General features: G+C 54.5%; 6 protein-coding genes across 6 annotated transcripts; 5 read left to right on the plus strand and 1 right to left on the minus strand.

Moving 5' to 3' along the window:
* Nucleotides 1-563: 563 nt before the first annotated feature.
* SPSK_08263 (myosin heavy chain) lies at nt 564-8084 on the plus strand (the record flags this gene model as incomplete). Its single annotated transcript, XM_016734868.1, has 3 exons — nt 564-1034; nt 1103-7453; nt 7521-8084. 3 exons carry the CDS (start codon nt 564-566, stop codon nt 8082-8084), a joined length of 7386 nt encoding a protein of 2461 aa, XP_016587925.1.
* Nucleotides 8085-9812: 1728 nt separating this feature from the next.
* On the plus strand, nt 9813-11016 carry SPSK_09400 (fatty acid hydroxylase; the record flags this gene model as incomplete). The annotated part of the gene is made up of 2 exons (XM_016735973.1): nt 9813-10552; nt 10617-11016. 2 exons carry the CDS (start codon nt 9813-9815, stop codon nt 11014-11016), a joined length of 1140 nt encoding a protein of 379 aa, XP_016587926.1.
* A 556-nt stretch (nt 11017-11572) lies between these two features.
* SPSK_08716 (RNA-binding protein 39) lies at nt 11573-13757 on the plus strand (the record flags this gene model as incomplete). Its single annotated transcript, XM_016735304.1, has 4 exons — nt 11573-11629; nt 11686-12485; nt 12552-12866; nt 12953-13757. The coding sequence occupies 4 exons, from the start codon at nt 11573-11575 to the stop codon at nt 13755-13757; spliced, it is 1977 nt and encodes a 658-aa protein (XP_016587927.1).
* A 2977-nt stretch (nt 13758-16734) lies between these two features.
* On the plus strand, nt 16735-18806 carry SPSK_10864 (uncharacterized protein; the record flags this gene model as incomplete). The annotated part of the gene is made up of 3 exons (XM_016737120.1): nt 16735-17043; nt 17134-18268; nt 18343-18806. The coding sequence occupies 3 exons, from the start codon at nt 16735-16737 to the stop codon at nt 18804-18806; spliced, it is 1908 nt and encodes a 635-aa protein (XP_016587928.1).
* A 1268-nt stretch (nt 18807-20074) lies between these two features.
* On the minus strand, nt 20075-21435 carry SPSK_09262 (von willebrand factor; the record flags this gene model as incomplete). Its single annotated transcript, XM_016735838.1, has 2 exons — nt 20075-21141; nt 21207-21435. 2 exons carry the CDS (start codon nt 21433-21435, stop codon nt 20075-20077), a joined length of 1296 nt encoding a protein of 431 aa, XP_016587929.1.
* A 3145-nt stretch (nt 21436-24580) lies between these two features.
* On the plus strand, nt 24581-26227 carry SPSK_10875 (aminotransferase, class i/classii; the record flags this gene model as incomplete). The annotated part of the gene is made up of 4 exons (XM_016737125.1): nt 24581-24701; nt 24761-25204; nt 25261-25292; nt 25412-26227. The coding sequence occupies 4 exons, from the start codon at nt 24581-24583 to the stop codon at nt 26225-26227; spliced, it is 1413 nt and encodes a 470-aa protein (XP_016587930.1).
* Between the last annotated feature and the right edge of the window lie 555 nt (nt 26228-26782).

Consider the following 26782-nt stretch of genomic DNA (forward strand, 5'->3'; position numbering starts at 1 on the left):
ATGTTAGACTCACCCCACCTGCATTTCTGCCTTTCCTAATCTGGCTTTGTTGTGTTGTTGTCGTGGCAACCGATGTGGGACAAGCGCCTGTCTCGCTGGGCTCCGTCCCGCAGAATCAGGAAAGCGCGGGCCAAACAGTTCAGAAGGAAGGAACGCCAAACACGAGCAAGTGTGCATGCCATTGAGCCTTGACCACGACGCCTGAGAGGCTCTTTCTTTTGGATTTTTTAATTCTTGAATTCTTCAATCACTAATTCTTCATATTTCCTAGCTACACTTGTTTCTTGCAACGGCGCGACGTCTACGGTCACTGTATGGTTGACCGTGCCTCGCGTTATTGTTGACATTGTGCTTTCCTTCCTATTCTTCTGTTCTCTATCTGCATTTTTAGCAGCATATTGTGTCACGACTGCAGCACGACGACACACTCCCGACGACCTTTCGAGCGTCCTCGACAACTTCCTCCAACGTTCTGCTGGCGGATGTTGCCCTCAGAGGAACCCTGACCCGTATTCCGACCGTCAGCACACCCCAACACCTACTACAACGCAACGTCGCCCGCAATGGTGACCGTGCCTTCCGGGTTTTCTGCGCAGCAGCGTAGCAACCCTTTTGCCCGCACCCCGTCAGCCTCGCCGGCGCCTGGTAACAGCAGCGCCGCCGGCCGGCCCAAATCAGTTCTCTTCTCAACGCCTGCACCAACATCCCCCGCACGGCCATCACACAGTCGCTCTCAGTCACAAGCAACACCGTCTAGCATGAACGGCCTTGTTAGGTCGGGGAGTGTCTCGCGGAATGGCTACGACCGTTCCCGGGAGGGCACCCCTGCCTCAGGCACCTTTGCCCCTTCATTCATCAAGACCGAGGAGATGAAGCAGCGCAGCATTGACGTCGTCCGCGGTATCGAGGGCGAGAACGACTTCTCAGGCAAGCGATATGTCTGGCTGAAAGACCCGCAAACTGCCTTTGTCAAGGGCTGGATCGTTGAAGAGCTGGGACCTAATCGTATTCTCGTGCAGTGCGAGGATGGCAGCGTGAGTTTTCCATCACCGGGCATGTATAGAGTGAGTACGGCATGCTAACTTGTGCGTTCAACTTATAGCAGCGCGAGATCGATGCGGAGAGCGTCGACAAAGTGAACCCCGCCAAATTCGATAAGGCGAACGACATGGCCGAGCTGACGCACCTCAACGAGGCCTCTGTCGTGCACAACTTGCACATGCGGTACCAAGCCGACCTCATCTACACATACTCGGGCCTCTTCTTGGTCACTGTCAACCCCTACTGCCCGCTCCCGATCTACTCGAATGAGTACATCAACATGTACAAAGGCCGCAATCGGGAAGACACAAAGCCGCATATCTACGCCATGGCTGATGAGGCATTTCGGAACCTGGTCGACGACGGTGAGAACCAGAGCATCCTCGTCACGGGCGAGTCTGGCGCTGGTAAGACGGAAAACACCAAAAAGGTCATTCAATACTTGGCTGCCGTGGCCCACAGCGACACGCCGACTGGCAAGAGTCGGGGCTCACAGCATTCCAACCTCTCTGCTCAGATCCTACGCGCGAACCCGATCCTTGAAGCGTTTGGTAACGCGCAGACCGTCCGCAACAACAACTCTTCCCGCTTCGGAAAATTTATCCGTATCGAGTTCCACAACAATGGCTCCATAGCTGGCGCCTTCATTGAGTGGTACTTGCTCGAAAAGTCGCGCGTCGTCCGCATCAACAGCCAGGAGCGGAACTACCACATTTTCTACCAGCTGCTCAAGGGTGCTGATCGCCGCCTGCGGCAAGAGTTGTTGCTGGACAGCATGGGTGTCGAGGACTTTGCCTATACTCGCGAAGGCAATGATGTCATTAGCGGTGTCTCGGACCAGGACGAGTGGGAGTCTCTGATGGAGGCTTTCTCGATCATGGGCTTCTCAGAGCAGGACCAGACATCCGTTCTTCGGACAATAGCGGCTGTGCTGCATCTCGGCAACATCACTGTCATGAACGAAAGCCGCGGTGCCGATCAGGCACGCTTGGCGCCGGACGCCAAGGTCCACGCCGAGCGTCTCTGCAGACTTCTCGGTGTCCCTGTTGAGCCTTTCCTCAAGGGCTTGCTACACCCCCGCGTGAAGGCAGGCCGTGAGTGGGTTGAAAAGGTGCAGACGCCTGATCAAGTGCGCCTCAGCATCGACGCCTTGGCAAAGGGTATCTATGAACGCGGATTCGGTGATCTTGTGACACGCATCAACCGTCAGCTCGACCGCGCTGGCATGATGGGCATGGATGACTCTCGTTTCATCGGCGTACTCGATATTGCTGGTTTCGAGATTTTTGAGGAGAACAGCTTCGAACAGCTTTGCATCAACTACACCAACGAGAAGCTGCAGCAGTTCTTTAATCACCACATGTTTGTTCTCGAGCAGGAGGAGTACGCTCGGGAGCAGATTGAGTGGCAATTCATTGACTTTGGCCGCGACCTGCAACCGACCATTGATCTCATTGAGTTGTCTAATCCGATTGGTATTTTCTCGTGCCTCGACGAAGACTGTGTCATGCCCAAGGCCACAGACAAGTCCTTTACCGAAAAGCTCAACTCTCTCTGGGAGAAGAAGTCGACCAAGTACCGACCATCACGACTGCGGAATGGCTTTATCCTGACGCATTACGCCGCTGAGGTCGAATACTCAACCAACAACTGGCTGGAAAAGAACAAGGACCCGCTGAATGACAACATTACCCGACTTCTCGCCGCTTCCACGGACAAGCATGTCGCCAGCCTGTTTGCAGATTGCGCTGACCAAGACGATGAACATAGTGCTGCCGCCGTCGGTCGGAGCAGCCGAGTCAAGAAGGGCCTTTTCCGCACTGTAGCCCAGAGACACAAGGAGCAGCTTGCGCAGCTCATGGCGCAGCTGCATTCAACACACCCGCACTTTGTCCGCTGTATTCTGCCGAACCACAAGAAGCGTCCCAAGCAATTCAACAACCTCTTGGTCCTGGACCAGCTTCGTTGCAATGGTGTTTTGGAGGGTATTCGTATTGCCCGAACTGGTTTCCCGAATCGTCTTCCATTTGCCGAGTTCCGCCAGCGGTATGAAGTTCTCTGCCGTGACATGCCAAAGGGCACCTACTTAGAGGGCCAGGCGGCGGCTGCCATGATCCTTGACAAACTTGGTATGGATAAGGCTCTCTTCCGCATTGGTCTCACCAAAGTCTTCTTCCGCTCTGGCGTTTTGGCCGAGCTTGAAGAGCAGCGTGACGCTCTGATCAACGAGATAATGTCTCGCTTCCAGGCTGTGGCACGCGGCTTCAGCCAGCGCCGGATTGCCTACAAGCGTCTTTATCGTGCCGAGGCGACACGCGTTATCCAGCGCAACTTCCATGCTTACCTCGACCTTTGCGATAACCCCTGGTGGCAACTGCTGGTCAAGATGCGGCCCCTGTTGGGTGCAACCCGCACGGCCACCGAGATCAAGCGTCGCGATGAGACCATTCGCCAACTCCAAGACGAGATGCAACAGCATGCGGCAGGTCGCATGAAGCTGGAAGACGACCGCCGTGCTACTCTGGCGGAAATGGCCCGCATCCAGCAAACGCTGGAAAGCGAGCGCGCCCTAGCTCTAGACAAAGAGGAGATCTTTAAGCGCCTGCAACAGCGCGAATCCGAGCTTGAGGATAAGCTTGCTGGCGCCCTCGATGACCAGGAACGCCTCGAGGACCAGCTTGACGATCTCCTGGATGCTAAGAAACGTGCTGGAGACGAAGTCGAGAAGTACCGCATGCAGCTCGAACAGGCCGCTGGCATCATCGCGCGCCTTGAAGAAGAGAAGAAAGAGCTTGCACAGCAAATCACCGACCTCGAGCAGACCATGGAAGATGCGGCGCAAAAGCAGTCTGAGCGCAGTGAGCAGGAAATGGCTCTCGCTGACGAAGTCAAGATGCTCCAGAGCCAGCTTTCCATCAAGGATCGCAAAGTGCATGATCTTGAGGGCCGCCTGCTTGCGGTCGACCAGGATGCCGTTGTGAAGCTCGCCGCGGCGCAGAAAGAACTCCAGGCGTCGCGGTCCAAGGAACAACGACTTGCCATGGAGAACCAGGACGCCCAGCAGCGGTTAGCACAGCTGTCTCAGACATCGACAGACTACGAAGATCTCGTGCGGCAAAAAGAAAGCGAGCTTGCCCTCCTGCGCAGCGACAACAAGAAGTACGAGGCGGAGCGCCGGTCGTTCGAAGACCACCGCCGTTTGCTCGCTGCCGAAAAGGAGAAGGCCGCATCCCGCCTCCGTGAAGTACAGGCTGAGATCGTTGCAATGCGCTCCCAAGAGTCGCAGTTCCGTCGCGAGGCTGAGGATGCCAAGAAGCTTCTTGAGGCACGCCTCTCTGAGGATGCGCAGGCAGACCAGAACCGCCGTGTTCTGGAATCTCAGATCAAGGATCTCAAGGAGGAGCTTTATAAGATCCAGATGGATCTTAGCCGTGAACGCCAATCTCGCGACGACGTTCTCCTCCTCAGCGAGCACAAATACCAGAAGCTGCAAGAAGAATTTGACCACCTTAACGAGTCCAAGATCATCATCGAGAAGGAGCTGTATGCCCAACAGGACACTCTGCGGCGGACAATGGAAGCCCGCAAAGCCATTGAGAAGGAGCGCGACGACGCCCGCCAAGAAGTCCGCCGTCTTCGTGTCGCCAAGGCTGAGGCGGAGGAGGCTCGGATGGAGGCTGAAACATCCGGCGAGCGCCAAGCCCTGCGTATGGCCAGAGAGCGTGAGGAGAGCCTCCTGCGTGATCTGGATGCTGCCCAAGAGCGTCTGCGTTGGTTCGAGGGCGAGCGCGCTCGCCTGAGCTCCGAAGTGGAGAGACTGAACAAGCTCATTGTATCGTCAGGCGAGTTCGGCCTGAAGAACGACCAGGCCAAGGAGCGGATGGAGCGAGAGCTTCAGACTGTCAAGAGCCGCTTGACGGCATCCGAAAATGACAACCGGGCCCTGCTTAACAAGCTTCAGCAGAAGGGTCTGGAGATAGCCCGATCTACGTCCCGCGCAGGTGAGGCCTCGCGTGGCCAGATTCAGATTCTGCAGCGTGAAAAGGCGCGCCTTGAGGAGCTTAATAATAAGCTGAACAAGCAGCTCAGCGAGTCGCAGATGACGTCCGCGTCTCTCGAGAAGAAGGTGGAGAAGCTGAACTTGGACCTGGAGGACATGAACCATGAAGTTGCTCGCGAGGTCAAAAGCAGCCGCAATGCGGAGAAGGTGTCCTCCAACGCAACGTCGCAGCTCGCTGAGGTCAACCGGGCCATGGAGGCAGAGCGCCAGTTGCGCGGCCAAGCCCAGGGCACTCTTCGGACGGTTCAAGCAACCCTTGAAGCGCGCGACCGGGAGCTCGCAGATCTACGTGGTCAGATGTTGTGCATCCTCAAAACGGTGGATCCTGCGTCGCCCGTTGTGAATGTGCCCCCCGAAGGTGGGAAGGAGCGTTTCCCTACCAGCAAAGACTTCTTCGACTTGGCGCGCAAGATCGAGGAGCTGCAGCAGGACCTTCGTGTGCAGCAAGCGGGCCGCAGTAATGCCGAGGCTCAACTGGCAGACCTTCGCGCGCAGCAGCAGTCGTCTCCCGTGCATCAGCGCGGCCTTCTCGAGGAGATCAGCCCCAACGAGGCCCCGTACTTCAATAACGGTTCACCGACACACACCAAGAAGACCAAGGCGGGCGGTACTCGTCGCATCTCCAATAGCCAGATGAACAACACAGCGTCGACGCCACCACGACAACTGTCCTCTGCCATGCCCGACTCTGCACGCTCGGACCGTACTGCAGAGATTATTAGCTTCAACAATCGCATGGATCTCAAGGCTGAAATGGAAGAGCTCCAGAACCAGCTGCAGCTTGCCCAAATGCAGAATCGGCACCTCCAGAGCCAGCTAGAGCGGGCTGAGTCGGCCGGCGCCAAAAACACCAACGATGGCTCGAAGAACAACAACAGCCGTGTTGAGAAGCTTGAAAAAGCTAACAGCCGGCTGCACGACCTGCTCGACGACTCTGCGAAGAAGGTGTCGGCACTGGAGAAGGCTTTGCGTACCGGCGAGCTTTCACTTCACGACATCCAGGCACGGTCGTACGAGGAGATCCTTGACTTGCTTAACAGCCAAGAAGAGTCGCGCCGATCTCTACTTCATAGCCACAAGGACGCCGTTGCCGAGCTGACTGACATCAAGGAGCACTTTGACAAGCTGCGCCATGACCGTGCGCAGATGGAAGTCGACCTCCGCGATGCGAAGTCGGAGTTGCAGGAGATGGGCCAGGCCCGCGAGCAGGAGGCTGCGAGCCGCAACCAGTTGCTGCAGGAGTTTGCGGATCTGCAGATCCGCCTCGACGCCGAATCATCCAAACTCGTCGATGTGACGGCGAGTCTCAACCTGTACAAGGGCCGTGCCGACGAGTACTTTGGCAAGCTGGAGCAAGCTGAGATGGCCGTTCTTAAGGCAACACGAGCCGAGCAGTTCGCCAAGACGCAGGCCCGCGAGGCCGAAGAGACCTACGCCGAGGTTATGGCACAGCGCAAGAAGATGGACACAATGGTGGAGGACCTGCAGCGGCAAAACCAGCGCCTGGAGGAGCGTCTCGAGGATCTGTCGACTGATCTCGAGTCGGTGACGCAGGCGAAGAAGCGGCAGCAGCACGAGCTCGAGGACTACCGCAGCCAGCGTGCGATGGACATTGAGGACACGGAGACGAGCATGGAGCAGACGCGCAAGAAGTACCAGGCCGAGTTTGCGACACTCACCAAGGAGCTCGATCTGGCGCGTGAGGAGAAACTGTTCAAGCAGGCCGAGATCAGCCGCCTGCGTGACGAGCTGGAGGAGCTTCGGTCCAAGTGGGACGACGAAGTGCTCAACAGCTCGACGTGGGCCAAGGAGAAGACGCGCCTGGAGACGACGCTGTCGGACGTCGTGTCGTCGCGTGATGAGGCCGTGCAGGCTCACAACGAAGCACAAGGCCGCATTGTCAACCTGCTCTCCCAGGTGCGCACGCTGCGGTCAGCCGTCGACGAGGTCACCTCGGAACGCGACTCGCTCGTACGTGAGAAGCGTAGCGTCGAGGCGCGTCTCGAGGAGGCCAAGACCGGCCTGGAGGAGCTCGCCGCCCGCGGCGCCAGCCCGTCTCTCCGTGATGCGGCCAACACCGACAAGGTCCTGTTGGATCTCCGGTCCAGCCTTGCACAGCAAGAGGACATTGCTGCGGCTGCTGTGGAGAAGATGCGCCGTGCCGAAGCTCTTGTTGCCGAGGTGCAAAAGGACATGACAGCGGAGCGGGAGGCGAGCGCCAAGCTGCAAGAACAGAAGACATCGCTGGAGAAGACGCTCAGTGAGGTGCAAGTCAAGCTGGTGGACCTCGAGACGAAGGGCTACTCAAGCGCCAGCCAAGACATTAAGTTCTTGAACAAGCGCGTTCAAGAGGTAAGAAGACTACCTACATCATGCCCTCGCATATGTAAATTTAGTTCACCGGACTAACATTGTACAGCTTGAAACGCAGCTGGAGGCGCATGAGCACGAGCAGGCGCAGTCCAACCGGTCGGTCCGTAACGTGGACCGGATTGTCAAGGATCTGCAGGGCCAGCTAGAGCGCAAGGAGAAGCAGAATGGGCAGCTGCAGGACGACGTGACGCGGATGCGCGACAAGGCCGATAAGTTGCTGAAGACGATTGACGAGCTTCAGGCGTCGGAGTCGAGCATCCAGCTCACGGCGCGGCGGGCCGAGCGCGAGCTACGGGAGGAGAAGGAGAAGGCTCTGCGTCTCGAGCGGGAGCTGGACAGCTGGAAGAACTTGGGTAGCGGCAGCAGTGTGAGCGGTGGCAGCATTGCTGGTGGCAGCATGCGGCGGACGGGCACACAGAACACGTTCCGGTCATCGGTCTTGGGTCACACGGCGTCAACGGCGACTGCACGCACGGCACTGTCTGTGGTCTCGTCCGCGCCCTCTACGACATCGTCGGCAACGGACCCGGAACTGTCGCCGGACATTCCTAAGCGCAAGAGCAGTATTGGCCGCGCACGGGCCCCGAGTATGACCAAGGGTTTCTTGTAGGCGGGTTACAGCGGGCGTGGTGAGCGGGATTGGTGTATGATTACGATGGACGACGGAACATGGGACAGAAGGCACATTTGTTTTCTGATTCTGCGGTGCTTCTGGTTTTGGTTTTGGTTTGTTTTGGGTCTTGGCCTTTGGCTGTTATTTTCAGTTTGGTTTCATAGTCAGCTTGGATGGCAGAGCACGAGAAGGGCGTTATGTTACTTTTTGTTTAATAATGAAGTTTCCCTAACCTCTTACATTTATTGATAAACAAATCGCTAGTGATGAGACGGTTGTAAGACCGCAGAACGGCTTGACTCAAGACAGAATGTGCCTTACGGCTTTCCACGATTTCCTCTGCTAGAAACGTATATTATATTAGTGTCAGAAGGTTCAGCGCGCAAGCCGACGGTTACACACCTAGGGGCGCCAGTTAGGGAGGCATTTGTATGATGATGTCAAGGTGGTTGAGCCAAGCTGCTGTTTGATAGGTGTTGCCAGGCGGCTGGAGTTGGCTCACAACTGTGCTTTCCGTCACTGTACTCCGTAATTCCGAGATTTGAGGGCTGAGCATAGAAAACCAATCTGGGGGACCTCAAATCTACTGCAAAGAGCAGCAGAAAACAGACACCGAAAACTAGTTGTTCTTGCGGCCTTTGCTCTCTCAGAGCACCGGGGCACCGATTGCCAGTATCTGATTCCGCTCCGGCGGTCTCCCTTCCACTGGTAACGTTAACATCCTGGGCCGCTTAATCCGACAGGCCGTGCGCATACTGGGGCATTTTGACTGCGGTCACGCCAGACTGCACAGTATATATACAGTGCAAATTTCAGTAGTATTTGTATGAGCTTTCTTCGCCACTGATGGCTAGAGCAAGTGCCGTCTAACGCGCTGACCTACTATGTTTAATCTTACTTTGTGATAAAAGTGCCCTGTAGACACCATAAAAACTTTGTTTGGGTGTACAAACTGCCACCAAACTCACACCATACAGGGCCTTGTCGGGCCATTCCGCCCTGAAAGTAACGCCACATGCTCCTTCCTCGGCATCCGCACCTTCCGCACCACATAATCTTACGACCTGTCATGTGCGCTTGGTGATATCGGCTTGTGCTGTTTCTGTAAACTTCCAGGGGCCAGGCCTTCTGGGGAGACAGTCGCGTCGCGACAGGTTCCTCCACCGGATTAGACACGACCACGCCACCCACGCACTCCGTCTCCGTATTATCTGGACCAGAGGTGTTGCCTATTTGGGCAGAAAATTTGAGATTTTTGTATTTTAATGTTTAAAAAATTCGACACGACAGGGGCGATCGCCCTGTAATACAGGGCTATTTGCGGCATGTAGACCCCCTTTTCAAGATTCCTGGAGCCTAGTGTTCTTGTTCTGAACAGTTCATCTATCCCGAGCACATCCGCCTTTTCGTCGATCACGAACCCTTTTTCATTTCTACTGTTCTCTGTCGTCTCCTGTTGTCATTCGTTTTCTGCTCAACGGTGTAATCTTACTTTGTCGTCGTTCTCCCAGCGCCTTGCCACCTGTCCCGCGCCCACCGCTCCTTTGAGTCGCTTTTTCATTTCTCGCGATATCTCGACAGCTCGCATTGCTTCGCCCCTCGTATCGTCGCTTGGCTCTTCAATTGGACCGCCTCTTGTCCTTGGAACGATTCATATATCGCCTCGCACGGCCCCCAGTCTCGGCCTTGGCCTCTTTATTAACCCCTTCCACAACGCATTCGACCATGCCTGCACGCACGCTTCCCACCTTCACGACCGCTGAGGTCGAGAAGCACAACAATCAAGACTCGTGTTATGTGCTCGTCGGCGAGACCGTGTACGACGTAACTGACTTCCTCGAATCCCACCCCGGCGGCGCCGACCTGATCCTCGATTACGCAGGCAAGGACATCGCCGCCATCCTCAAGGACGAGATCTCGCACGCACATTCCGAGACCGCGTACGAGGTGCTCGACGATTCCATCGTCGGCTACCTGAGCTCGAGCAAGAAGGACGCCAACGGCAATGGCAAGTCTACGGGCGCCGAGTATGCCAGCGATTCCGATGTCGAGAAGCGGAGCGTGCACCCGCGCACCGGCATGTCTTGCGAGGAGGACCTGAGCAAAGACACGGACGCCGTCTCCGATTTCAAGACGCACAAGTTTTTGGACCTCAACCGCCCGCTGCTGATGCAGGTCTGGAACGGCGGCTTTTCCAAGGCCTTCTATCTCGACCAGGTCCACCGCCCACGGCACTACAAGGGCGGTGCGTCGGCGCCGCTGTTTGGCAACTTCCTCGAGCCACTGTCTATGACGCCGTGGTGGGTGATCCCGACGCTCTGGATTCCCTGCGTATCGGCGCTCCTCTACTATGCCAATGTGGGCTTCACGTCGTCCTTTATCCAGGCTGGCTTCTTTGTTTTCGGCTTTGCCGTTTGGTCGCTTATCGAGTACATCATGCACCGCTTCCTGTTCCACCTGGACGAGTAAGTTTTGTGCTTTTCTTGACGGTCTCTATTCCCTATGGCCATGCTAACGTATTTTCGCAAGATACCTTCCTGATAACCGCGTGTTTATCACGCTGCACTTCGTCCTCCATGGCATCCACCACTACCTGCCCATGGACAAGTATCGCCTGGTCATGCCGCCGACCCTGTTTGTCGCTCTGGCCACGCCGTTCTGGAAGCTGGCCCACGCCATCTTCTACTACGACTGGTACGTCGCTGCCACTGCCTACTGCGGCGGCGTCTTTGGCTACATCTGCTACGACCTCACCCACTACTTCCTGCACCACCAGAACCTTCCGCTCTGGTACAAGGACCTCAAGAAGTACCACCTTGCCCACCACTTCCTCGACTACGAGCTGGGCTTTGGCGTGACCAGCCGCTTCTGGGACGTCATCTTTGGCACCGAGTTGAAGATGCCGACCCCGGTCGTCAAGTCGCAGTAAATGGCTCCGCATTTTTCTCGACGGTCAAGCAGGACGTCGGGTCGTTTCTGGCTCCCACCTCAAAGCACCGTTGTTGCGCATGCAACGACGGATCTCACAATGTTCCAACAGACGCCGACCTTGCGAGCAAGACGGTGGCACGAATTTGATACGGGGTTATAAATTTGTATTTTGCGGAGTTTTGGAACGTCTTTTCATTTTGTCTGTTCCATTTATCAAACAAAAAAAACCGAGAGTGACTCGGGAACGAGCATTGCGACGCACGCAGCCTGGAGAACGGCTTAATTTGGGAGATACCTGTTGTAATAATTCTTGACACTGTCCGGTGTATATTAGTGATATTTTGAGCCATAAAAGTAGCCAAATTATGTCCCGCAAGACAATTGTGTTGTATTCGCATTTTGACTGTAGATCATGATGCTCTGATGGAATGCCAACGACTTAGCGTCACGTGGTAATGTTAATTGATGACTAACTTGCAAATTTTACATGAGATTCGCCCCAACCCCACTTTTTAACCGCAATTCTTTGGCTTGTCCGCCCAGCGGCAATTATTATGCGTCTCCTCTTTCAAACCTCAATCGTTCTCTGTAATCTATCCATCCTCTCCGACGTGAGCAATACCAGCGACCACTCAGCACGTTACCTCTTATCTACGATTTGTTTTAGTATACGAGAGCGATGGCTCACCTAGATGTAGAGGCCCTTCTCGACGCTGCCGCGAACGGCGACGGCCAAGACCGCAGCGGCGGACGCAGCCCACGCATCGACGACGCGCGCAACGGTGGCGCCCATACGGCCAACGGTCATCACAGCGGACGCAGCAGCCGGAGCCGCAGCCTGAGCCGTACGCGCTCCCGCTCGCCACGCAGTGACCGCGAACGTGAGCGTGAACGTGCCGATCGCGATCGAGCTGACCGTGATCGTGATCGCAGACGGCGAGAGCCGCGCAGCCAGAGCCCACGCGGCAGCGCCAACGGCACCAGTGGAGGTGCCGGTGCCGATGTCTCTTACGTCCACAGCGACGATCGTGAACGCACACCAGCCCGCAGCGAGGCGGGCAGCCACCGCAGCAGCCGGCGCCGGAGCCGGAGCCCTCGGCGGCGCCGTCGCAACCGCGGCCATGGCGGTGGCGGTGACCGTTCGCGGTCGCGTTCTCCCAACAGATACTACCGGCCACGCGACTCTAGGCGCGATCGCGATGACCGATTGAGTGGCCGTTCGCCCCGTGACCGTTCCCGCGACCGTGTTGACCGGTACGGACGCGATCGGTCGCGGGAGTCGCGTCGTGGTGGCGGCGGCCGCTCTGCATCGCCACCGGCCGTCGGTGAGCGCGATCGACGGACTGTTTTCGTGCAACAGCTGGCGGCCCGTCTGCGGACACGCGAGCTTAAGGAGTTTTTCGAAAAGGCAGGCCCTGTTGCCGAGGCTCAGATTGTCAAAGATCGCGTGAGCAACCGCTCAAAGGGGTATGTCTCCTTTCCCATTTTGTCTCTTTTTTTTTTTTTGTGATGTATTCCCTGCTAACAATTTAGTGTCGGCTATGTTGAATTTAAGAGTGAAGACACGATTGCTGCGGCGCTCCAGCTCACAGGCCAGAAACTGCTAGGTATCCCTGTTATTGTCCAGGTCACGGAGGCCGAGAAGAACCGGCAAGTACGTAACACCGCAGAAACTCCGACCGGCGGGAACGCCACGGGCGTGCCCTTTCACCGGCTCTACGTCGGCAACATCCACTTTAGCATTACCGAGTCCGACTTGCGCAATGTCTTCGAGCCGTTTGGCGAGCTCGAGTTTGTTCAGCTGCAGAAAGACGAGTCCGGCCGCAGCCGTGGTTACGGCTTTGTCCAGTATGTTCTCCCCATCTTCCCTTACCCCCATTCCCCCCCTCCTGTTATATTTGTATGTCTCTGTACTCCATACTAACCGCTGGCAGATTCCGCGATAGCAACCAGGCGCGTGAGGCGCTCGAGAAGATGAACGGCTTTGATTTGGCAGGACGTCCGATTCGTGTCGGCCTCGGAAACGATAAGTTTACCCCCGAGTCTACTGCTCATCTGATGCAGCGATTCCAGGGCCGCGACCAAGCACACAACGGCAACGGCCGCGACGCGGACCGCCGTGGCAATGGTGGCGCCTCCGGCAATTTCGACCGCGCGGGCGCCCGCGACAGCGACAAAGGTAGTGGTGCTGGTGCACTGGATGATACGGATGTTGCTGGCGTCAACTTCAATAGTTACAGCCGAGATGCTCTCATGAGAAAACTCGCTAGGACCGATGACGTTGGAACCTCGTCGTCGTCGCCTGCCACCAACGGTGCCGGCCACAACGGCTACAACACTGCGAACGGTGGCAGCGACGCCGTCGAGCAGCAGCGCCCGATTATGAAGCCCCGCAACGACCCGAAGCCGCTCCCGGTCGGCGTCAACGTGAACCTGGCCAGCCGCTGCGTGGTCTTGCACAACATGTTTGACGCCGCCGAGGAGGAGGGCGACGATTGGGTCAAGGAGCTGGAGGACGACGTCCGCCAAGAGGCCGAAGACAAATACGGTCACGTCCTGCACGTGGCCCTCGACCAGAACTCCAACGGCGACATCTACCTCAAGTTCGACAAGGTGCAGGGCGGTGAGAACGCCATCAAGGGTCTCAACGGCCGTTACTTTGGCGGTCGTATGATCACTGCCGCGCCCGTTGTTGATGCCGTCTACAGCAGTTTGTTTTCGCGGTCCAAGGCGATGTAAACCATCGTCGCCTGGAGTTGAACGGAAGCTAACCTTGTCTTTTTTTCTCTCGTTTCGATCTCCGTATATCCGCTACCCCCCCTACCGCCGTAAAGGGTACTCATCTCGGCACAACCGAGGCTGTTCAATGCTTCCAGACCGGTTTGCACTCCTCAACCTTTATCTGAGGGCAGCTTCTCACTCGGATTGTACAGGTCTTTTCTTCCTCGTGCCACTGCTGCGAGGTTAGCACTTGGGCATCCTCTCTCTTCAACGACTTTGATTCTCCTTCGTCTGTCTCAGCAGCGCTATCAATTTTGAGCAGCAACCCAGGTTTTTTGATACAACGGCCTTTATCTAGTTTCGATCCTTCTCTAGAGACGCTTCGCGCTCTCAATAACGGCCTTCGTTAATTTTCTTCCTTCCAATAATCTTTCGGTAGTTTGTATTCTTTGTTATGCGGCGGCCATTTCTCAAACTTCACATTTCTTTTTTTTTCCAGAATTTTCACAGCGGACTGGTGCTTTCCTCAATAAGATCGAGTACCTTTTCGAAAATCCCGATATCTTCCGTCGCATTGTCTCTACAGACAGCTCGGCTGGTTTGCATTTACGCCTGCAAGTCAATTTTTATCCACGTCAAATTATTTCGCCCTTCTTTTTATTTTGAGAAATTTCCAGTTCGTCACATTGACGGCATTTTTCATCTCACTTTCTTCTCACAGATGGCATGCTTTGCCCTTGCAAGCCCGCCGGCCCTGGTTACGGCGCTCTTTGCATTTGCTTCTGGCAGCCTCCCCCAAAACCTGCTTATCGGTTTGCTTGTCTGCTTTCGCTTTTGCTACGACTCGCGTGGATTGGTTTTCAGATGCCGGATACAAAAGTCTCCAGTCGTCGGATGCACAGCGCATGACCCAACGCTCCCTTGTTCTATAGCTACTGCAGGTGATTTATGTTTTTAATCCCATTGTCTAAGCTTTGTCTCGCGTATCATATTTTCACTCAGAAATACTTCAAGTTCAATAAAATCATTTCGTACATCTTGTTTTCGTTGGATCAGTGTGCAGGTGTACAGATGTATTTGTGGTCATGGTTGGAGTACCTGACGTTGTCAAACGGCCAAAAGAGTGGGGCGAGGCTAGTCGCTCCTTCTCTTTGTGTAAGTCCATCACTCTTGCCTTTTTTGTTTACTTTCCAATGTCGACAAAAAAGGGAGGCGCCACCCACCACTTGCGCCCCTCATTTGGTAGGCACTCGCCCTGAGGAACCAAAATTTGCCTCCTTTATCTGGGGATATATTCTCAGAAAATGCTGACTCTTTTCTCGCCTTTCCATCAAGATCACCTTTAGTCCATAGGTAAGGTTCTTGTAACGAAGCCCCCTTTACCATTCGCGGACGCGCCACGGCCAGACGGCCGATGGCCAGCTCTCATTCCCAGTTGATTCTTTTCCTCTGTCTCAAACAATTGCATTTCTTCTGTGGTCTTTCTGGCGTATAATATTTCTGGCGACCCTCTCTTTTCGCTGTCATTGTATTGCGCTTCGCATCGATTCGCCTCAACTTCATCACACAGAGCAACATCCGAGGAGCTGGCCGAGATGCTGCCTGGGCGATATCAATATCGATTTTCGGAAAAAGGCCAGTATTACCAGTCATATGGCGAGCCAAATTCCGAGCAGGAGAGCAGAGAGAAGTGATGGCAACATCCTGCCATTAACTGCCCTGCTCAGATGACTGTTGGAATCACATAAACAAGAGCTTCCACCAGGCTTCCGACGTTTCACAAGACGCGGCTCGATTCTGTACTAGAACTTTTTGAGCCAAGTTAAGCGACACGCCACCAGACGGCACTCTCTTTTGACACCCTTCCCCCGCGTGGTGCTCGTTATTTTTTTTTTTTTGGCCAATATTTTGGTGCGTGGGTACTTAAGTCTACCCCTCCCAAATTATTTTTCTTCTTACCGTCACCCTCTCCTCCCTTTCTCTTTCCTTTATTTTTGGGCGTTCTGGCTTCTTTTTCGTCCTCATCCGTCATCCTACAAGAAGCAGATACTTGTGTGGTAGGAGCTTCGACACATTCGTTTACCTTACTTGGAAGCTTGCCCCTTTACTTCTCGTACGTTTTCACTCTTCTTACACTTTACTTTTCCACCTGCATTTGGCTTGAATCTTTTCACTGGATCTAGATTGCTTCTCTTGACGCTCGTTTCGCTTCGTCCAGGTTAGACGGACGTTTCTTCAAGTTTTTGGCTCCTCGGAGCGAGGAGTGGTACGGCCCAGTGCATTTGCTGAGATCTTCGCCTCATCGAAACTTAGTCGCCTCTCGCCCTTTTCTATTCGCAGCTTCTTCACGCGCACCTCACTGTCGAATTGTGCTGCCCTTATTTGCTTCAGTCATTCGCTATTTCACTGCACGCTTCTACTATATGAAGTGAAACAATTCACTTGAACCTCTATCGCAACTGGATTTTTTTTCACGACCGGTATGTCTTCACCGCTCGTTTCTTGAGACATGAACTGCGCACGGCAACTGACATTGTGGGCTGGAACTTACAGGCAATTTACCTTCTTGAACCATTTTATCCAAGATCTATTCAGTTTTTCAACGCAATTTTGTTTGTGAGTTGTCAAACCTACATTTTTCACGCAAAAAGGCGTGCTCAGTTGACACATGGTATAGCATGCGTTCCCCTCCGCCAGACTGGTCGTCTGAAGCCGGCCTTTATTTCACTTCAGATATGCGGCTTGGCTTTCATCCAAACAACGAGCCTAATACAGGCAACCACCACAATTCACTTTCCCAGTTCCCTACGCCCCCACAGACGTCTTCTGTGGTCTTTTCAATGCCGGGGTCTTTCAATGTGAGAAGCTATGTCGCCGTATATTACTACTCTCTCACATAAAGCTTAGTGCTTGGCTTGTGATCTTGTTAACGTCTGCTAATGGTACCTCTTGATAGGACATCCGGGCTGCGTGTCAGTCGGCTCAAGGCCGTATTATGCGACTTCAACAAGCGACGAACAACCAAGTTGGACTAACCTCTACCATCCGCGAGGGATGGTTTGATGAACTTCGGAGAATTGCACAGTGCTTTATCGCAGCACAACAGGCCAGCGCCAGATTGGAGCAGGCCGTCAATACGGAGCGTGCCCAGCTACAGGGCTCTCTTTCGTCCGCTCTGAACGAACGTGATGTCAGAGCTTCTGAGCGCGATGCTGCAGAACAGGAAGTCAAGTTTCTCCGTGGCCGCCTAAATGAGCTGACGAATGAGATGCAAGAGTACCGAACAGGAAATAACGATAATCAGGTAAGCCGCACATTGATGCGCACACGACCCCGACTTGTCTTATTATTTTTCGACTGTAAAGAAAACGACTAATGCATGCACTTAATACAGGCAACGACCGGATCAGCCAGAAGCCGCGATAGCTGGGCTGTGACTGAATTTCTTCCGCCGAATGGAAACGGGCCTGGGCAGATAGAGTATCTTGACAATTTCTCGAACGAAAATTTGCCGCACCTACCTAACAAAGTTGAAGACATGCCATTTTCTCCTAGGCGCATCATCGGAGGACCGCCAGGCTACATCAACAATAGCTTCTCGTCGGCTGAGCAAGAGCACCCCACTGCACCTAACCAGAACCAACAGCTCAGATCGAACACGCCTCATATTGCCAGCCGAGGGCCTCGAAAACAGTCAAAATTCTTTGCCAAAAGAGGCGGTGCTGTGATGATCTCGCGGCCTCCCAGTGGATATGCAAGCAGCTCGGGAAAGAGCACTCCTGATTTTGTCAATGGTGGGCCAGTCCGTCGATTCACGCAAACCCCTGGGCCAGGGAATAATGGGCCCTTCAAAGCACCTCCCCAACCCCCGTTTCCGCAAACGCAACAATTCTTTGGACCTGGCAACAATGGCCATGCTCATAAGAGAGCGGCCTCGTCGTTTTCGTCTGCCGAGAATGGCACATGTCCTCCCAACAAGAGCGAGCCAGCTGTTGGTTCTGGTCCACCTCCATTTCTTACCAAAAACGGACGCTCATCGGGACCGCGGGCTACGATGGCGAACTCGACACGCGGTCAAACACCGGCCCCGCTATCCAAGGAACTGGCAATTGTGCGAAATGACCAGGAGCGCAATGGAAAATTCGCGGCAGGTGTTGTGCACCCTTCTGGGGGCCTGGATGCAGTGCGAGTCTATGATATGTTTCATTTCTACAACTCGATCAAGGATTGGGTGGACAAGTACTGCAGCGTTGTCAATGAGAGCGCGATGCACAACATGAGCCGTCAACACCCGCGTCTTTGGGACTATGCTTGCACTGTTACATACCCCAATAACAGACACAACGCCTCAAGCCACGCGCTTTACATGCTTCTCAACAAGCCGTATCGCAGTTTCTTCATCTCACGACTTGTCATCCAATTTTTCGCCCAGCAGATGTGGAACTCACAAGCGTGGGAGGGCATGGATGAACAGCTGACAGATTTGCTAATCAGTGTCAAGCACAGGCTTGACTTCAAGTATGGATACGGTAAGACACACTCCCACTGTGATGCTGTACATGTATGCCAAGAAGCCGGACTGACATCTTTCATTTTGCTACAGACGCTGCCTTACAGCCTCATGAGCGCCACGCACTCGTCGATAAGCGCTCGCGTGCCATCAGCGATTTCATCAACAGACCCAGCTGGAGCAAGTTCCAGGCACAGAAGGTGACCTATGCAATGTCCCGCACAAAGGATATCCTTGGACCGATGCTGGATTTGGAGAAGGTGGATCGTGACAGCGCAGACCACGAGCTTCATATCATTTGTGAGGAGGGTGTGGAGCTGTCCACCAAACTCTTCACCTCCCCCCTCTCGTTCCAGTTCATCTTCAACGAATGCGGTATCAAGTTCAGCGACCAGTCTCACCGGCCTCTGAACTCGAGCATCCCAGCACGCGAACTGCAGGCCCACCACTGGCGCGTGATGTGTGTTGTGACGCCTGGTATCACGTACCGCAACGACGCCGGTGTCAGTGTGGACCCGCGCTTCTTGGCCAAGGCCAATGTCCTTCTCATGCAGTAACTTGCGAGGTTTCTCCCAGTCAATACTATTGGGGTCGCCTTGTTTACATTTTCTCTCAAGTTTGTCGCTATGGTTCTTTCTGTTTTCCTTTATTTTTTTTTTCACTGACGCCCTTTTCCAAGATCCGACTTTATATTTTGATTCACTCTGCCCGTGCCACGGAGGCCCGCCCATTCAGTCGCCTTACCGTTACTATCGCCCTTCGCTTTCCTACTTTACTAGTCGACTTAATTCAGCTTCACATCTAATGACCCGCGTTGTTTATGTATGGCCCCGGGACTTCTTTTTTTTCCCGCCATCTTCGGCCATGCGCTTGCTTTCGATCCTGGGTCACGGTCTCGCTATATTCAAAGCCTTATTTAGGTTATCATCTCGCTCGCCTGCGTCTTTTTTTCTTATTGTCTTCAGGCTTCTCGTTTACCTTTATTCTTTCTCAAGTTTATTTGCTTGGTCATTATGCCCATTCAATACCCTTTACCTTTGAGTCATGTACCTTTCCCCTATATCATGTAATTCCAGCCCTTTTCATGAGATTGATTTCCTTCCAGTCGGCTTATCGTTAAGAAGGTGATGGTTATCACAAGAAATCGAGGTACTGGCTCTGGACCACCCGTCCTGTTCTGTCTGTTTTCTAATTTTCCAAGTTTACGTTTCTTATTTTTTCCCTTTCTCACCTACAATCTGTGGAAGGAGTTACGGGCTTGGGCCATCGTCTTTTATTAAGGGGCACGGTTACTTGCGCACAACATCTGCTTGTAGGCGCTGTGGGGAATATATGGCCTCAATTGCGACCAAGTGACGATATAATAACTATTACAGACTTGATATCCTGAACATAATGTTACAGAAATGAAAATACTCATTCATCCCCCCAAATGTTTTCATCTGGTGTTTTCGAGACGACGATTTGAGAATTGCCTTATTCGGAAAAACATAAATGGTACAAAATTGGTTCGGATGAAAACAAATCCAGCAAATACTCAACGCCGAAAATTCATGAATTGAACTCGTAAAAATAATTAACAACCGACCACTCATGCCAAATAAGCCCCCAGCCTACCGTACCACTTTAAACTTTTTTGGAGCAAGGAGCACTAATGTCCGATAATTGTATTTAATATGACATGAATTAAATGCACCACGAAACGGAAAGAGTGACAGCGTTTGTACCGTCAACAACAAAATGAAAGCGGGTATCTAATAAAACAGAGTTGTGAAAGAAAATCTGAATGTCCTGAAAAGAAAAGAAGACAACAGTAGTTCAGCGGTTAACGTTGTGGTGTGAGATAACGGTGGGTACTGGGGTCATTTGCTGGTGGAGCAGAGGGACCTGTTGGCCGGCGGTCGAGGCGCTTGACAACGGCGCCCAGCACGGCTTTGAGGATACCGTCGGCCGTGAGGCCGAGAGCGGTGCTTGGGCCACTGCCACCCGTTGTGCTGCCGTGGTTCATGCTCACAAACGCGTCCCAGGTGACTGTGTCGACCATGTCACGGATGCCGCCGGCCACGTCGTTGCCCAGGTTGTCGTCGAGGTGTCGCAAGTAGGCGGCAGCTTCGGCCTCGGTGCCGACCTGGAAGAACTGCACGCCAACCTGGAAGGGGGGCGCGTCAAAGCTGTCGAGCTTCTTGGCGGCGCGCACGAGGACAGTGTCCAGGTCGTCGGTGGGCACGCCGTCCGTAATGACAATCATATTGACGGGCTTGATGTCGTCGGGGTCTGGATCCCCGTACTCGCCGCGCTGCTCCATCTCGTTCCGCTTGGCCTCGTAATAGCGCAGGTAGGGCTGGAAGATGTTGTGTAGGCGCGTGCCCGTGGGGGTGGCGCCGCCCGGCTTGACGGTCTGGAAGATGCGCGACACGGCGGCGGCATCCGTCACGTTGTGGTAGCCGCCGACCGCTTTGCCCGGGGGGACGCGGGCCTGCTGGCCGCCGCCACCTTGTGCAGCCGGCGTGTTCTTGTGATTTAAGAAGTAAATGTCGATGCCGTCGGCGTCGTGCTGCGTGCATATCGGCGTGATGTTGGCCAGAACGGCCTGGACCTCGCGCCATGGGCGCCCTGCCATGGAGCCGGAGTCATCAATGACAAAGATGGTGTCGAACATGGACAGGAAGGCGTAGGGGTCTTCGGCGGAACGGACGTTGTCGATGGTTGGGCGGGCGGACGCCGAGGAGCGCTGGGAGGGAGTGGGTGAGGCAGGGCGGATGGAGAAGCCGATCGCCGGAGGAGCGGGAGCAGCAGTAGGTGCAGTTGCCGGAGCAGAAGCAGCTGGTGCGGCCGCAGGGGTACTTCCAGGTAGCTCCGATATCGCCGAGTACGGCGGAGGAGGTTCGTTGGCTAGAACAGTGTTAGAAATGGGGAGAGGGAAAGCAGTCTAGGACGCCGCGGAATGAGACACGTACAGGGACGTCTCGTTGGCTCTGGGAAGCCCGGGCGACTGCGGGAAGACGGGGTCTGCGATGCACTGAGTCCACGGTTGGCAGGTGGTATTGGTGAAGACGCGGACGCGCCGCCAGGCGAGACGGGGCTCACGGAGCCGTCGCCATTTGAGCTTGTGCCTTTCCTGAGGCTGTTTTTGAGCGAGCCGAAGAACGACTTGCGGACGCCGTCGCGGCCGTTGTTGTTGGACATGTTTCGTGCTGTCACGAAGGTGAGTCGAGTGTTCCTTGTGCGCTCAGTTCGGTGTTTCGCTGGCGCTGAGTCGAGTAGGCTAAGCTGGCGGGGGAAGCTCTGTGGTTGGGCGATTGCGGGTAGAATGGCTGCCTCAAAACTGGTAACTGTTTGCTGTGGGACGCAGTGGGTGAGGAGAGGTGACGAAGATGTGGCTGGTATTGGGGAGGTGCAAGTATCGTCACGATGCTCTCCTCAAGAAACGGTGACACAAGGATGCAAGGTTGGTGAGGGGTGGTATTTAAAGGAAAGACAATGAGGGGCACGCGCACAATAGAGGCTCAACCGTGAGAGAAGGCTCGACGGGACTTGCTCCTGCTGTTCTTGGCGACCTGCCCGCTTTCCGAATCTAGAAAGACCAACTGTGGCGGACGGGGGAGCAGCACTTGCTAGCCTCGCCGCACTTCCCCAAAGTAATCTTACAAAGATCGTACGGCGGAGAGCAAAGGTTGAAAATATGCGACTCCGTAATGACTGCTTTGTGGTGCCTTGGCAGGTCGTGGAAACGACGAGGCTGTTGGTCGCAAACAAGGCGAATCATGGCTGTCGCAGATGATTTAGGCGACGAACGGAAGGCGCGCAAGGGGCCCAACAGACGATCCAAATGGCTGCTGTAGTGCCCCCATTTTCGGTTTTCCGTTTAGCTTGCTCCTTCCTGTTTGCTTTCTCTTTCTCGTCTCATACGCCATGGCTCCTAATCGCTCCTGCCAGTTTCCCAGAGATTGTCCTTACATTACACCTCAACATTCGGTCGTAATGGTGAGCGATGTGATGGACGACACAGGGCCAGCCTCATGGTCTGCAAACTGGGACCAGCATGGCGCGCCAATAGCCTCCATACTAACTAGCGGGAAGCCTAACGGGGCGCAGCGCGCGCCAGGGATATGCGGGATGGAGTGGTTTGGGATCTGACGTAAAGTTGCTGTGAATCGCGAGCAGACGGCGTATTGGACTTTAGGACGAGTAAACGCTTCACCAAAGCATTGTGCAGCAATGTCTCCGCTGCTTTGCCACCCACAGTACTCCGTATTGTTGATGTTCACTTCGAGATGCAAAAGCTAAATGCGCCTGCTTTGCGCCTGCCACAAGCGTGTTGCTGCTCCTTCTCGCAGGGCTCCACATACTCATCTACCCTTGTCACAGCCACTGAGCCGTTGGGGTCTGCTGGCCTGACTCTGGTCAAACACCAAAGTGCCTTCTCAGGCACAATCGACCAAGCCACAGTCCGGTGGACTGAAATCCGAGCATGCCTCTTGGTCTTTTTCTTTTGGCGGGGACGCAAAAAATCGTAACAAAAGACATATGGCTTTGCCCGAATACGTGATGGTCTTAACAGCGCGCATCTCTATGACCCGAACTTCACCGGTCATTGGCATGCGCAACGGCAAGATGGAAGGCACAGGGTCATTGGTAAGGTGTTCCTGCCTTGTGACGGCCGCCTTGTCGTATCCCAATGGGGCACTTTGAACTGCATGAAACTTTGGGAAAGAGCCCTCGTCGTTACCTTCATTGGACGGCTCGGTCGCTCGCAGCTGCCGTCAGCTCTGCTGTTCCACCAGCAACATTGCTCCTCTTTTGCTTGCGAGACACTTTGCTGCGCTGTATTGCTTCTAACGAAAGGTCTTTTCAAGGGCCTCAAACAGGTCACACCGCCTGACCCAAAGATCACCGCTGGCTTTTTGCCCTCGTTTCCCCTCACTGCTGGGTCGGTCCTGTTGCATTAGCCCCATCCTCCCAATTGCTTAACTTTTACGCCAGCAATTGATTTCTCCACTGAAACAGGTCGCGCCAAGAACATGTCTCGTCTTCTTCAATGTTTTGGAGTAACAAAGATTTAAACAGCGAGCAAGCACAGCAGTTGTTTAGGAAAGAACATGAGCTGTTGTTCCCAATCTGATTTCCTGTGTACTTCCGTCGGCGGCATGTATGAGGCATCGTAGTTTCCTGCCCTGCCTGCAGGACTCCGCATCGGGAAAGAAAGGCACGCCACAGCTGCTCCTTCTGAATCTGCACCTGGTCTGGCTATCAGGGCCCAAAGGGGAACTGTGATGCAACAGTGACGGCCAATCTCTTCTCTTGACATCTCCGCATTTTCTCATGCCTCTTATGCCAATGATCCGTTACCCTTTCCCTTCCCAACGCCATCTCATCGCCATGTAGACATTCCATGTCGAGCTAGGTTTGGAGCCGCAGAAAAGATAATGGCCGCAAGTTCTGTCGCTGCCCAGTTGCTTCAACGTGACTACATTATTGGCTAAGGATCTCGTTTCAACGCATCGTGCCGTGATTCCTTTCGCGATGGCGTTCTCTTTAGTCACAAAACGACGCCAACAACGCCAATGAGGAAGAGGGGAGGGACAAACAAAGTCAACGAACGAACCACGATCCGTTCAGGCAGGAGGATACCCCTCAATCCCACTCGCTCACCATTTCGCCGCCGGCCGACTTGGGGCTAGTCCCCACTATTGACGTATGTGTTTTGGGCAGAGATGATGCCAGCTATCGGCAGCTCGCGTTGGACTCGAAAGAGGCCAAAACGGATATCGCTGACAGGACCGGACAGAGACCAAAAAGGGGAGGGACAAAGGCAAGAGACGAGGCGATTCGAGACTAAAATCGAGACAGCTTCAGCTCCCCTCATCCAGGGACAAACAAAACATCAGCGAATCACAAAAATATCGCATCCCATCCCAAGGCAACCCTTCTTGCAGGCAAACGGAACGTGCGAATCACGACCAACACGCATCGAGTCGGTGAAGCCAAAACGAGCAGCTGCATATTCTGCATTTCCTGCATATCCTGTACGCTGTACACCTCCACACGCAACACATCCTGCAGATTCTGCGCATATTGACAAGGAAGCGACTCCCGCCGGTGTCGCCGTTAGTTGTGCCCCTGCTTATCTTTTCTGTCGTGTCGTCTGTCCAGCTGTCCATCCACATTGTTATATTTATTGGATCCCCTCTCCCCAGACCTGCATCTCAGTCCCCTCACCACATCTGCCGTGATTCCTCCGGCCCTTTATTCTCTGCCTCCTTTGCCTTTTCAATCCATCTCTCGTTTCTTCCATCTTCCATCACGACAATCCTACCTACCTCAGTTTACAATGGCGGATTTTTTCAACCGTAAATTCAGCATCAACCGGAACACTGGTGTGCCCAAGCCGGGCCGCCGGTTTTCGTTCGGCGAGCCGGGCGTCCATGGTAGGATTCACTGTCTCACGCTCGGTATTTGTTGATTTCCTTCCTTTTCTGCGTTCACTAACGGTTCCGCGCCCTTGTCTCAGAGGCCAGCAGCAAAATCCATCGCCAGTTCCGCGCCGCCCACGAGGGCCACTTGCCCCACGCCGGCCTCGATGCTTCTCGCGCTTCCACCGGTGTCGTCTGGTGCACCGAGCGTGCCGCCGAATTTGGTTTCCTTGACGAGCCCCAGAACTGGGCCAACCTGGGCCAGGGTGCTCCCGAAGTTGACGACGACATTGAGGGTTGTTTCGAGCGTCCCACGACGATAAACGTCGAAGTGGCCAGCCGCGAGTACGGCCCCACTGCCGGTATCCGCCCGCTCCGCGAGGCCGTCGCACACTTGTACAACGAGCACCACCGCAAGGGCAAGGAGAGCCAGTACACCTGGGAGAACGTGGCTATTGTGCCTGGTGGCCGTGCCGGCCTGATCCGGATCGCTGCCGTCCTGAACAACGCCTATGTTGGTTTCTTCATCCCGGATTACACAGGTACGTCGAAAAGAGCGTACTTTGGTCTGTGGTCAAGACTCCCACTAACCGGCCAGCGTACAACGAGATGCTGTCGCTTTTCAAGAATGTAAGTTTTTCGAGAGAGCGTAGAAATGACGCTGGACCCGCCATTTCGGGATCTTCTCGATCGACACAAGGTGCCGAGCACAAGGCCACCACTGCTGACATGGGATTTCTTTACCCCAGTTCGCCGCTATCCCCGTCCCGTTGAAAGAGGAGGACGGCTACCATATCCATCCCGACAAGATCGCCGACGAGATTGCCCGTGGTACTGGCGTCATCCTTACTTCGAACCCCCGCAACCCCACGGGCCGCGTTGTCGCCAATCCCGAGCTGGCCGAGATCCAGGACCTCTGCCGCGACCACGCGACTCTGATCAGCGACGAGTTCTACTCGGGCTACAACTACACCAGCGACTGCGATGGCACGACCATCAGCACAGCCGAGAATATCATTGATGTCGACGAGGACGATGTCCTGATCATTGACGGCCTGACCAAGCGCTTCCGTCTTCCCGGCTGGCGTGTGGCGTGGATCTTGGGCCCCAAGGAGTTCATCAAGGCGATCGGTTCGTGCGGTTCGTACCTGGACGGCGGTGCCAACGTGCCCTTCCAGGAGGCTGCGGTGCCCATGCTCGAGCCCAGTCTGGTCCGTGCCGAGATGAAGGCGCTGCAGCACCACTTCCGCGACAAGCGCGACTACGTCGTCAAGCGGCTGCGCGCCATGGGCTTCGTCATCAAGTACGTGCCGGACTCGACATTCTACCTGTGGCTCAACCTTGAGGGCCTCCCTGGCCCGATCTCGGACGGCCTCAACTTCTTCCAGGCCTGCTTGGAGGAGAAGGTCATTGTCGTCCCGGGTATCTTCTTCGATCTGAACCCGGCGCGCCGTCGTGACCTCTTTGACTCGCCGTGCCACCACTTTGTCCGCTTTTCGTACGGCCCCAAGATGGATACGCTTAAGCTGGGATGTGACGGCATCGAGCGTGTTGTCAACAAGTAAGTTCTTTGCCAGGGCCCTGCCTCCCCATTTTCCCCCTTACATACTCAGTTCACCCTGCCGCGATATTAGTATGTGTATGTGCAACTGCTAACAGGTCTAGGCACAAGACTGCACAATAGACACTGGTCTCTGGCCTCTTAACATGTGGTCGCGGGACGGAACGGAGGAGAGTCAGTCGAGTATCGGCAACCGGCGACCGTTGACCAGAACTGCTGCCCTTTATTTATTTGCTTTTGACGACGAGCTTGCTTCTTCCTTAGCGATCGATTGAACTGCCATCTAGACGCTTTGCTAGTTTTCATTCATTAGTATACGAATGTAGCGAATCTTTGTCAATAACCTTGTTTGTTTTGTGAACAGCGACTTAGAAGTGAGAGCTTGATGGTTGCCAATGTGGTATAACCTGATGATGCAAGCAAGTAGATCTGAGGCTGGTATTTTGTTCGACACTTTTAGCCCATGTATATGCCGTGTTGGTCAACAACAATTCGAATCGTAACGATTCCTGTGCCGTCCTTTGCTGGGCCGAGGAGGGAGCATCTCATAACATATGGA

This window comes from Sporothrix schenckii (genome assembly GCF_000961545.1).
Source record: "Sporothrix schenckii 1099-18 chromosome Unknown Cont44, whole genome shotgun sequence".
NCBI classification, from domain to species: Eukaryota; Fungi; Ascomycota; class Sordariomycetes; order Ophiostomatales; family Ophiostomataceae; genus Sporothrix; species Sporothrix schenckii.